The following is a 13,554-nucleotide window of genomic DNA, read 5'->3' on the forward strand; positions in this document are numbered from 1 at the left end:
AAACATCAAAAAGGAAATGTGCAGTGTCAGCATGACCATGCATTGTAACCGGATGTGGTTGAAGTTGGCTGTAACCAAGAGAGGAGCTTGTTTTTACTGAAGACATTTTACAATAGAACTTTTCAGCTCACCAGTGTAATGTCTCTGTGGTTATAGCCAACTTCCAATGCCTGAGGAAGTGAACGTGAGCTTACCCTGTGTGGGTCAGGACGGCGCTGGGTGAGGTAGGTGTGTTTTCAGCTTCATCTGGGGACGTGGCTGGCTTTGAGTCCAGGCTGGGGGGGTGGTCACTGGATATCTCTACGGAGGGCTCTGGGGACCCATGGCCCTGTGCTGGAACTGCTTCTGGAGTGGAGGGCAGAGGAGCCTCCTGGTGGTGGTCCTGGGGCTCAGGCGTCAGGTCCACATCAGTGTGGGGGTCTGGCTGGGGTTGAGGCTCAGGGGAGTCTGGTAGAGGATCAGACTCTGGGTCCAGCTTGGTCTCTTTCACCTCAGCTTCCTGAGGAGTCACAGTCTGGGGACACACAACACGTTCACATGTAGAGGATTAGATTACTGTCTATCCCCATTACCTAAAACAACGTGAAATTTGAACTATGTAATGATGAACATTTGCAGGTTGAAAACCCTGATCACCACAAATATCTCATTCTTTTTTTTGTTGCCCAACCCTCCTGGTGTTAGAGCTTCTAATAACCAGTAGTTGTTTGTTACCTGTTCTTGTTGTACATTATGAGTTGCTATGTTCTCTATCGCTTCTCTCTCCGTCTCCAGTCCCATATCGTATGATGTGTGTGTCGTCCATGCTTCCAACACCTAGGGAGGGGGGAATAATCACACAATCCATGTTCATTATTAGGACCATCAAATGATGACAAAGGAGCCTCAATATATGAAACATCACTGCATAATGTACCAATCTAAATTATCTGTGGGTTATGTTTATTCTGAGAAATGCATCTTGGAGTGAACATTTCATAAGCAAAAAAGGTCAGAAGATCTTAGGTTTTGGAAAAAAAAGCCTTTTGTTGACCGACAAAGGCTGTGTTATAGGGAAGCGACATACAGCCAAGGCCTGCTGAAACGCCCTGCCAGGCCTGTTTGCTGCTGGAACACAAACAATGATCCCCCTTCTTCTTCTGTACACACACACACATACACACACACTCTCACACAAACACGCACACACTCGCTTCAGAAAAAAACATATTTCATTCTAGTACTAATTTGCACACATGCACACACACAACTTGTGGGCCCATTCACAAGAGTTGAGGGGATCAAATATTCCACCCAGGCAAAGCTCTGAGCCAGCATCAGGCCACTTCATGTTTCTTCACTAATGCCAGGCCATCTCTTTATAAAGAATTTGTTCTTAATGACCTGCCTGGTTAAATAAAAGGTTAAATCAAAAACAATAAACAACTTTGACCAAGAGCACTTTGTATTCTCTCTCTGGTGGCATAGTTACAGGTAAGCTAATGTAATGTTATGTAAGGTAGATAACTGCCCATGTGTACAAGAGAACAGATCAGAAGCCACTTAAATATTCAAGTAAGGAATGGATCCATTGAGGCTCATTGAGTATTTATAATTTTATTGTATCAAAGTAAAGATTGGCCTGAAGCTTTTCTGAACTTTCCACAGGCAAACTCTTGCTCATTGATTTAAGGTGGATTAGTCTGTGGTGTTACTCAGACAGAAAAGAAGCAGAGGATTGGAGAAAGCTTTGAACACACACTGAACTCTCACCCCACAGCTCCAGTCCTGGCCTACATCACCACCACCTCCATGACTCATACAGTGAAGCCTAGATGCTCCTGACAACGTGTAACTAAGACTGCTTTCTGAGGAACTTTTGACCTGCTAATTGATCTAAACTTCATGTACAGAACACGCTTTTCACTCCATGATGCTAGCGTTCCTGACACAGTTTCAATCGTACAACAAGATTATCAGTTGTAAAGTTGGAGTGATAAGGCGATAAGACTGATACAGACCAGGGTTATGCAGTTATTACCCTGGCCCATGCGCCTTTCACAGGTTTAACTCTAAAATCCAGGACCTCCCTGACCACCACCACCACCACTAACTATTTATAGCTACTCCTCCTCTCACCATGCCTGCACAGGGGTTGACACTAATGTTTCAAAAGCACTTGCCCATAGGGCAAGTACAGGTAATGTTTTACTTGCCCGAATGTCGTGTTCACTTGCCCAAAAAAACATATATATATATATATATATATATTGATTTACTTTTAAAAAAAAAATTAAAAAATCTTTCACTGACTGAAGAATTTGTAAATACACTGCATGTTATGGGACTGCAGCCGAGGTCAGCAGACAGACTGACTGTTTTGAATACTTTTGCAGATGTGTTTAGACTACTAGAGAAGAAATGGACAAGGCCATATCACTATCTGTATTGTCACAGGCAGAGAGGAAAATGGAAAGCATGTCTGTTGTACACTGGCAATGAATAAGGAGACCTAAAATTGTCTGTGTATTGGAATGCATCTTCTTAAAAAAAATAAAAAATAAATAAATAAATGTTTTATCTGTATCAGTAGCTGTGTATCTGAATCTGATGGCAGTGGGGGCGGGACCTGATAAGCCTTTGGCTTCTCCTGCCACCCTTCAGACGATAACACAAAGTAATATGAATATGCAAAGAGAAAATTGTGTATTGTGTGTAATTGTCCGGAAGAATAATAAATAAATAAATAAATAAAATAAAATATATAGGCTTATTAAATTATACTTTATATTTTAGCGAACCGTATCTCTTAAATGCAAACACTGCTTACTTGTTTCATCCTGAACACATAAAACCAACAACAATTCATATAAGCCTAGATATCATGACATCACACAACACCAAGCGCTAGCTGTAGCATCGTGAAAAGGCCTCTTTTTGCCAGGCACCTGGCCTGGTTTTGGGGGTCTCAGAAAACTCAGTCTAGCTCAGAGTAAAGCTGAATGTAAGCTTCCACACACGCGTTCAGAAATGTTTTACTTATTTTAAACGGTCACATTGAGCCAAAAAGTGATCGTGTGCCATAAAATGATTCAAGTCCACCATGTTAAAGCTATTGCCCAGTTACACTGTAAGTAGGGAGGGGGATCATATTGATACCATTATAAAGACTCCACAATCCAAATCTTTATCAATACTTTTCTATTACTTTGTTTAAAGAGAACTGGTATTATTGCTTTAATTGCTTATAAGATGACCAGAGCTAAGGATAGGACTTTAAACAGGTCATAATTCCATATTTAGGCCTACTATTTATTTCATATTGCTGGGAAAACAAGTTTTTCACCCAAACTGTATTATTCAAGCTTCTCGCGAAAAACTAAAATAAATTTTTTTCTTGATGTTACATTTGAACACATCATGATGTCATTTTATTGACCTTTGCCTAATAATAATTTTACTGAGCCGACCTGAACACATCACATTTGAACCGTTTGAGATTTTTTTTAAAAAGTTAACTAGTTATTGTCCTGCAGATTTAAATAGCCTATGGATTTAAAAATGTATAAAGTGTTTCAACTGCGGGACTTGCTACACAGTCTCTCGTTTGTTGATCACCGCTGCTTTGAATGAATGATGAGACGGTGCTGAGCCCGTCTGCAGCGGCAGCAGCTCAGCGGACTAAGTTTTTTTTTTTGGGGAGACGGAGTTGAAGCGGGTTGAAGGAGTTTCTTCAAGATAGTCGAAGGTAGAACACTTTTACAGTCCATGATGCAACCAAAAAGCAATCTCAACTTTCCCGAACATTATTTTCAGTTGCCCCGGGAAAGCGGGCAACCGTAAAGGCTGTAACATACTCCGCGAGAAGAAAGAACAAAGTTCTCGGTGAAAGAGCTGCGAGAAGAAAATGACGTCATTTTCTTCTCTCAGCTCTTGTTTAGCTGTTCTCGCAGCTTGTTCTCGACACATCACCCGGGCCGAACTTTCTTCTCGCAGCTTGTCCGAGAACTATTGTGTGATTGGTCAGTCTGAAGTCAATGAGGAAAGCGAAGTGAAATCAGCTGGCGCTACTGAGTCAAATTTCCATGGTAACAATGCGCCGCGGTGAGGAGTTCGGCAGTTGAGTTCTCGTGAAGTATGTAATGTCAGACCAGAAAGAACTTCTCGCAGCTCTGTCACCGAGAACTTTGTTCTTTCTTCTCGCGGAGTATGTTACAGCCTTTAGTGTCGACCACTACCGGGGGTCAGCAAGTTGATAAACCTAACCCCCAACAAATTCAACGCATTTGTTTCGTCACGGGCAGTGAGTCTTATGGCAGTGAGTCAAAAGTGTCAAGTTTCCCTCCCAGGTCTGGTTCACAGAGGGGGGGGGGGCTTAATTCTGGCTGAATTATGCACACTAAACAATTAATTCCCATACCAAGTTGTGGAATATATGATCAAAAATGTAAACAAGAACATTTAAAATTCAGAAATGATCTCTTCCTTATTATAATGGTGTATAAGAGCTGTTTATTAAAGGCCTGGTTTGATGTGATGTGACTGGTGAACATGTAAACACACCTGTTGCTGCGTGGAGTCCTGCTCCTGCTCCTGGACGTCAGGGATTGAGTCCCCGGCAGACTGGGACCCAGACAAGCCCTGCTCCGAACAATACACATGTTGACTGGGGTACCTGAAACACACACAGCACATTGGGATATTTCATTTGTCACATCATACAAGAGGGACAGGTTTCATAGATAGACGGATCAAGTTGAACATGTCACGATTAGATCCCTGAATCAACTATTTGCACAAAACAAAGATTAGTTGAACAGCAAAACATGATGTAAGCAGGCAAGCTGTCGCTGCATTTCATCACATCCACATCAAAGGCATTTCCTTCCCTGGCTATCAACATGCTGTGAGTTAAGGAGAGCAAAGGAAACTGAATGTGCATGGGAAAAAGCAGAGGAAGTATAGTCAGGCCTACAAGAAGAGAGCAAGAAAAGGGCAGGAAATAAATAGTCAGGTGTAAACAACTAGTGGAAACTAAATGGCACTCTTGTTCTTTTCTTATTCTTGCAAGCTGCTCAAGGTCAAACTGCTTTGAGTGAGTGCAGTGCTCCCTACTCTCACCTCCAATATGGCTTGCACTAGTACTGCTGCAACTCTTGAAGGAGTCAATGTTAACAGGGCAAGTTCAATTTCATCCTCCTTATCTTCTGCATACCTAGCGCCTACACATAGTGGCAGAAACACTAATGACAATACCTAGCGCATAGTCATCAAGACAGAGAGAGGATAAGGATAAAGCAGAGGTAAGAGAAGGCATTTGGGGCGAGGTACTGATAAGCAACCAAAGCAGAAGAGGACAGGGACAAAGGGGGGAGAGAGACGCAGACAGACACAGGGAGTCAGAGAGAGAGACAGCTGGTGCCCAGTTGAAATGAAGAGCAGGAACTGCAGCTGACAGGAAGTATGTTTGAACATGTACCCCCTGCTGTGATGCTAATAGGGGTTTTTCCATAACTCTCAAAACTACATCTACACTTCCTTGAACCTAAACAAGTCGGTCAGGACTCTTAAGAGCCTTTAAGCTTGATCATCCTACTGAGCTGAACTGAAATGTGCCAGCAAACAAAGAATACGTAAGACTTACATTCACATTCAATTACTCTATCAGTGTTAATGTACCTTGTAACACCTTTATACAAACTCCAACATGGGGGCCAACAGAGCATTTGTTTACCCTGGAGGGCCCGTATACATTATGGAAATACTAAAGCGTAGCAATACACTGCATACGTGACGAGAGGCACAAAGACGCAAAGGTCAGGGACAAACAACATTTGATCGTGAAACTGCAGTGGTCAAATGTCCATAAGTGGAGAGAGAGAGAGAGAGGGGACACATGGACGGACATGTTTACACCCAGTGAGCCTGGCAGTCAGGAGGGGCACACATACCCCCCTACAGTCACACACAGACCACCATCAGTGTTCTGCCACTCACACAGCCTCTCCATCAGTATCCTTTCTGTTAACATGATAACATCTGAGGTGAGTGACTGACAATATGAAAGGCTGAGAACATCAGGCTGAGGATGTTTTCAAATTGCACCGTATCACGTTTATGAAGGGAAAAACTACTTCTAAACAAAAAAAAAAAAACACATCAAGTTAATGAAACCAATTCTACTAGAAATCCATATAACAGTGACTGGATTAATTGGGATTTTGTAGGCCCATCACTGTAAGTACAACATGTCCCCTGACTTTGTTTTCCTTTACTCCGGTGGATTCTTCGAAAACATGTTCCCTATATGCCAAACTATTCGCTCTCCCCGAAAGGGTTAGGGAGGGTCACAAACGTCAGCGAGTGAAACCTAAGAGCCCAGCAGCGTGATCCTAAGGAGTAAACATAAACCACAGGCTAATGTAGGCTCATGGCTAAACTTAGCTTTCCATATGTCGTGTTACATTTCAAATATGTCCTGTGTCGCCCCCCCCAACACTCAATCACCAACAGATGTACAGTGAAGACATGGACCCCATATTTGACTTACGTAACTTGCTGGAAAAAGTGGATGCCAAGCAACTTATGAGGACAACATTCAATTCCCCATGCAACAATTTAAATAATGTTTGTATGTTGGAATATTATATTATACTTGTATAGATGTTGATGTAAAAATACTTTCAAGTCTATTAAAATGTGGCCTTTCGACGGTTGACTATCAGAGGAGACTAAAGGTGAGAACACACCAAACGCGTTGGGTGCGGTGGCGGCGTTGAAAAATCCTATTTTTGCATAGGGAACCATTGGTTTAGGCGTGATGATCAGTTGGCCGCGGCAAAGCGGCGCTTTGGGCGCGGCAGCCGCGTTACCAAAGCGTCAATGCGCCACCAAAGCGTCAACGCACCATCGCCCGAGATGAAAAAATTGAACTTTCAACGCTCCAGCGCGTGACGTTTAGCCGGGTTGGCCAATCAGCGGTGAGCTTGACCCGACGTCACAGACATCGGCACCATGCATCGGCACGGTGGGAGGACAACACAGAGGCTGAGAAACACCGTGGAGGAAATGCGGCTGGCTGGTGATATGAAGCCGCTCGGGGTGGGGAAAGTGAGCCAGGAGAATGGGCTTCCTGGTTAATTCAGTGAATATGTGTGGCTGTGCTTAAGCCGATAAACCAAGTTAGCACCGGTCGGATAGCGTTAGCTAACTCACCCGGCTGTGTGCGGCCACCACCTCCATATAATGAACCCAAACATAACGGCTAAGTCCGGGGAACTTTCACAACGAGTACAGCGAAGCACCGGTGTTTATGCCTGCCCTATAGGCTATCTACGCCAGCCACGGTCCCGTCACAGCCAGGTAATGTAGGCTACTTGCCTTTATTTTCTACTGCCCTGCGCACAATGCTGCTGTAAATGTGTTTGGTATGGTGCTGCCTTGCTGTTTGTGTTCATTTCTGAGTGGCGTGAATCTTCAATGCTGTTTTAAGGCTATTTGTTCCGTTCACTTGCTGTTTATTTGTCTTTTGGCACAATTGTTGGCCGTGTTGTTGTTGTTGTTGTTTTTGTGCGGACATGAACGCTGTTGTGTCGGGTCGGGTCTGATCGCAGCCATGGTTGATTAGGGGAATAAATATATCGGGGGGGAGACTAGCTGCGTAGCGTTGGGCGCGTTGAACAATTTTTTGACACAGAAAGCGCCAGATCGGGCGCGTTGGGCGCTTTGGCCACCGCGCCCAACGCGTTTGGTGTGTTCGCACCTTAAAGATAAAGCCCCCCAGATAATGTGTTCAGTCAAGATTTACTCTTTGCCCCGAACAGGCAAAAATCTTTTTTCAGAACGCAATCATTTCTAAGAACGCACCCAGGAAAAAAACAACAACTATTTACACTAACATTGTGGAAAATGGACAATAGCAAAATTCACCAAAAGAACGGACGCCCAATATCACAGCTATTCAACCCTTTGACTCATTTAAACAGACTGAGGCCCAGGAAAACAAAGTCAAGGCTTAAAAGACAAGCATAAGAGGATGTTTGATTACTGTATTAGATTAACACATGTTGCATTTATGCCTCTGTGCGTGAGTTATACTAACTCCGATCAGCAGACATACTGGAAGTCTATATCCACTCTGACTTTATACATCTAAGTGAAGTGATGTGTGGTTATAATGCCAGGTCGGTCAGAATCCCCTCTGACTAACTCTCATTCATAATTTTGCAGATAAGATTTTACAGATCCTAAATGCCAGGAATTTTACCTCTTTGGTCAGACTTCTGCGCGATCTGTTCACTCGAAGCCTTCAGATTATCCCTACTGGCCTCTCTGCACAGGATGCCACAAAAATGAAGAATTTCTAGAACTTTTTCAACGTCTCACAGGGTTGGGTATGTTCTTAATAAAAAGGCGATTCGCTTATTTTGTTCCTGCATGTTCTCTGATACAAACCCATGTCGTTTCATTTCCTAGTTTTGGATAAGGACCTGTGAGGTTTTACTTTAACTGAGAGCATACAGTGCATCAATTCTTAAATAAATTGTAAAATCCAATGGTCCCAACTGAAATTGACCTGTTCATGTGCCTAAACTGTGGCTGTTAGTATCAGGTTTGAATCACTCAAGATAAGAGAACACGTGTATATAGACACGGGTGACAAAGCAAAGGCACACTACAGTGACCACGTCACAGAGTAAACACTATGTATTTTGCATCCAACATCATCATCACGGAAGTTTGCGCAGGACTGACATCCGCAATGGGACACTTTCAGTGTTTAACTGAAACCTGCCAAGTCATACAGCACTGTTCAAATAAAACATATTCAAATACAGAGATTAAAAGAATGTGGAGCCATTCAAGACAACAAAGGTCCCATGATGTTGAACAAGTTGGAACGATGCCCTCCAGAGTGCCTCCGCTAGAAAAAAAAGCTGAGTGTTGACATTCCTCTGAAGACGAAAAAGGATGATGGTGGGTGAAGACTGATCTGTGACCTACTTTGTCGTTCAATGGGTTATTTATCAGTGGTGAGAGGGGGAAACCCAGAGAACACTGAATAAATGGACAATTATTTTGCATACCAATCAATGTCAATCTAATGAAGGAAGAGCCTGAGGCAAGGCTAATGAGTCAGCAGCCTGCAAAGTGCACTCTTCCTCATTCTTGCGCTTCCTCCGTTTCCTGTCCCACTTTAGAAGCACCTGGAGGTTTAAAGAAGACTTTTTTGAAGCTCTTCTTGTGCTACAGGCGAGGAATTTGTCAAATTGTTTAGTTCCCACGTAAATAAAAAACGGCTCCTCCAGAGCACCGATTTGTCATGCTTGAGGACGCAACAACATAATTATAACCTCTGAAAACAGCTCTCTGCACCACCACACTGCTTTTCAATGTACACTGTTATCATTGTTTGACTCCTCTATGCTGCTTCCATTGAGCCGGGTCGTAACATATTGGGGGCTCGTCTGGGATACAACAATAACAGCACAGCTCTGCACAGATGCACACAGACGCACTGGCAGTGGCTACATGTCCTGATACGGTGTCCCCCTGCTGCAACCAAATCCCCTGATATTTCCTGTTGGCTTTGGGACCCATTCAGAACCAGTAGACATGGTATGAATGAAGCCGTACTGTACCAACTGACAGCAGAGCAGACAGAGCTGCAGAAACAACAGACAGGGGAGAGATGAACCTGCCAGCGGCCGCATGGCACTCAACAAGCTGACTAACAGATTTCACCTAGCATGGCAACATGTGCGGCTCCTTGTAGCCTTGAGTCATGCTCGCTCTCTCTCTCCGTAGTTATTCTGCAGCTTTGTCACTCGCTCCTCTCTCGTTGCATGACACTGCAACGCACAAAGTAGAACCGGGCCAAGGCAGATTAGCTGCTGCCTTTCCCCCTCCTGGCCTAAATCTCTGGACGGCTTGTTGCTGCTAATTAGACACACAAACACATTCACACCGCCTCAAAAACGTAAACTCTGTGTCCCTGTGTCAACTGCTGGGATAGAACAGAGAGGAGACAGATGAACAGAGGAGTAAGTAACATCAAGTGAGATCACAGACGTCACTTGGTGCATGCTGTCTCTGTGCTCTGTCCGTCCTGAGGCAGAAGCAAGTCCTGTGATACATTTCACTCATGTCCAGATTATCGTTTGTAGTACATGGCATGTGTTGAAGGGAGAAAAATGGTGGACAACAATGGGTTAATGTAGTCAGTAAGTAACTTCAACATTCAAAGTTCCAATCACATGCTTGGAGAGAGTGAACACACACACACAGACAAACCCACACTGGATAAAAGGCCAAATGAATGCAGCTGTTTTTATCTCAGGCAGGCAGAAATTCTATTTGAGCATTACACTGCTTGACTGCTGAATGTCACAAAATACCAGACAGAGAGGAAGATGGGGAGAAAAAAAAGTGGAGTAGAGAGTATCCAGGGACCACGTGGGCAGAGGTGGATTGTGGGGCAGGCAGAATAGTAAAAGTAGGCCAGCGCATCTGCCAGACAGACAAAAAAAACTGTGTGGAGGAATAAAAAGGGGGGATGGAGCTGAGCGTAAAGGCACAGCCTCAAAGGACTGAGCATGCTCACGTGTACATTTGCGTCCTAATTTCCCCCCACACAGAATAATGTAGAGCAGTAGTTTGTCCTAAAGCCTACACTGCTGATCCTCCATAATCCACCTCACCACTGCTGCATCCTCCGGTCATCGAGGACACAGTGGCTGAACTGGTGGACTGAGCCCTCCCAACTCATCTGAACCAGACCCTACTACCTACCCTTACACACCAAAGACACAGAGTTCAACTCAGGCACCAAGAGGCCTTGCTAGGTTACACTAGGTTATTCTTATTGACAGGGGAGGACAAGTTGTGCATCTGGGCTTTCCCTCCTCTTCCTTGTGACTTCTGTCTCAAAGTAGACTGCTACTAATCTACGCTGGCTCTAGGTCAAAATCCAAACACCCATCCACAAATGTTAAGATGTTGTTGTCGCTGCACATGTGGCTCATACTTTATCAGTGTGTCCAAATAGCATACTCTTTTATACTATACTACATACTACAGCTGACTATACAAAGTACATAGTTTGCATGCATGTACGCACACAATTGGGATATACTTTTACTTATTTATTTCATCAAAACATTGCACCTTTTACTTGCTTCTTGCTTGCATATCCGTTTCATCGCTGGTTGTTTTCACTCGGAGACTTGGTCGATGAGATGTAACTTTCGCTTTGCACTGGATTGTCTGTCAGAATCGCCCAAAAAAGCATGCTGATTGCAACATTAAAAGTGTCGTCCCAATGTATTGGGACATCCTAAATATTTTTCTACCACACTAATAAGCAGGGAAGTATGGTTATTGGAACGCAGCCTTCGTATATTTGACCATTGTCCCGTTGACTGCAGAGGGACAGAAACTTGACAGATAGAGGGGTGGGTCAAGGCAAATATTTTAGGCAATGGATGATCTTGCCTTCTACCTTGCTTCTTCAGACACATTAGCCTCAAATCGCATTATTGCTGCTCTATTTGGTAATGTACTTCTGCATGGAGTGACCAAAGGCAGTGTAAGTGCTGAGCTGGGATTGTAGCGCTATTATGTTGCATGCTGACTTGCCGTGCTGGAGAAATCAATGGCATATCCCGTTTACTTCAACCCTACACCTACACCCATGTAGGAAGAAATCTGGCCCTGACTCCTATCTGGCCCTAAACACCGCAATGATGCTTTTAATAGTGCAACTTTTATTCTAAAAGAGTAAAATTGCTCTCTCTTTCTCTCTCTCTTGAATCTAGGAGCTGTCCTGAACTGCCACAAGAAGGTTTATAAAAGAGAAAATGTACTAAAAAGGTGCTTGAATTTGTACATTTTTAAACTAAACTGTGTATTTTTTCAAAGTCACAAGATACATATTGAAAGTAAATATTTTACTCTATTTGAATTATCTTAAAGGGACACTGTGTAACATTTTAAGTAATTCATTAGCTAAAATCAATATCCTCATTCATAAATATGTCCTCATTGGTGTAAAATCACCTCTGCCAATAATCCGAATTATCCCCCTGAGCGGAGAAATACAAATATTAATATTACATTTTGTACATTGAGCAGGCAGGTCTTATGGAGCAATCCACGTTTTTGGAATGTCATCAGGTGCATCGTTTAACATTTAGAATTGTTCTTGTCCTTGAAGGCCACTGTAGCTTCTGTTATTATTCTGAAGGGGTGGGGTTACCCAGGGAGCATTGCATTCTAGAACTTTGTAGAACTTTCTTGATGATGTCATATTACACAGTGCCCCTTTAATATGATCTGACCTTTTACATTAACAACAGGAGCACGCTAAAATAAGCACCTGCTTTTAATGAATAAATAATTATGATTAAATGAATTAAATAATAAACAGGGAGATTTTATATAACATAGATTAATGAAGCTCTGTTGCGCCTCAGAACTGATGTTATACTTTTCAAAGAACAATCTATCAGTGTTGTTCAAATGCCATGTCAATGGCACCAGGCCCAGTAGTTCCTGGCAGAAGGACACCCCTTCCGCCTGCTTTATGCTTAAGTTATGCCAAATGATGATCACAATTTGAAAGAATCATATGCTGAAAGGCCTGTACTCTTACAACCTAGACTAGTTTAAGCTTGTTTGTCTGTATCTGCAGCACAGTGACGCACAGAAATCCTTCGAAATGTACACAGGAGCCCTTCTCTGGTTTGAATGAACAGACACACCTCTATTTAGAAACTGGCATGTAGGGTTATATTCCCAACAACCCAGAGCCAACACTTAACAGTCAGATAGCTGTGTGCTGCTGATGCAACAGTTCAGAAAACTCAACTAAAGACCTTAATAAACACATCAGCAGCAGCAGTATAGTGTTCAAGGGAAAGTTGAAACTCTGACATGACGGGCATATTTCTGACATTTATTTAAATGACTGGTAGTTACTGTGTCATCTGACTTGACCTGCGAAAATCCTAAAAAGGTGGAATTATCATCTGTTTGCATCATATCTTCAGAGTGCCTGGCCCTGCAGAACACTTTATCTATGAGAAGTAAAAAGGTGTGCCGCATGTGGTCCCAGTCAGACGGGGATCTAAGAGGCTTGGGAACGCCACATCGGGAACACGGTCTTAGGACAATGGGGACCGTCGGACGCAGTCATGTGATATAATGTAGTTTGATGGGAAAAGCCACTTTGCCAGTGTGGGGCAGCATGGGAGGGTGGGGACACAACAATACATGTGCATTCTTAGTAGGTACGCATCAGCAGGCACAGCGGGAGAACAAAAACTTCAAATCAACACTCACCTCACAAGTATACAATGTACAACGTTGTGAAACATTTAGCATGGAGACTCCTCGTTTCCAAAGCGATGGAAACCGATACATAATAATACTGTGGTATATTACTATGGTACTTGTACATAAACAATGAGCCTGCTGTATTTTGTGATGTCCGTTACAAATCTAATTGTTCCGACTGTGCCATAAAATAATGGGATTTGACATTGAGCAAGCGGCTTGACGAAAGTGGACTTGATG

General features: G+C 43.2%; 1 protein-coding gene across 5 annotated transcripts in view; it reads right to left on the reverse strand.

The window, feature by feature from the left end:
* Positions 1 to 13,554, reverse strand: part of suco (SUN domain containing ossification factor) — a 39,313-nt gene that overhangs the window by 18,560 nt on the left and 7,199 nt on the right. For all 5 annotated transcript variants that reach the window (XM_080032892.1, XM_080032891.1, XM_080032890.1 and 2 more), the window contains exons 2-4: positions 4,543 to 4,654; positions 715 to 816; positions 195 to 514 (exon numbers count right to left, since the gene is read on the reverse strand). In XM_080032892.1, coding sequence (XP_079889018.1) covers positions 195 to 514; positions 715 to 816; positions 4,543 to 4,654 — 534 coding nt within the window. The remainder of the gene's footprint in view (positions 1 to 194; positions 515 to 714; positions 817 to 4,542; positions 4,655 to 13,554) is intronic.

This window comes from Ammodytes marinus (genome assembly GCF_949987685.1).
Source record: "Ammodytes marinus genome assembly, chromosome: 8".
NCBI classification, from domain to species: Eukaryota; Metazoa; Chordata; class Actinopteri; order Uranoscopiformes; family Ammodytidae; genus Ammodytes; species Ammodytes marinus.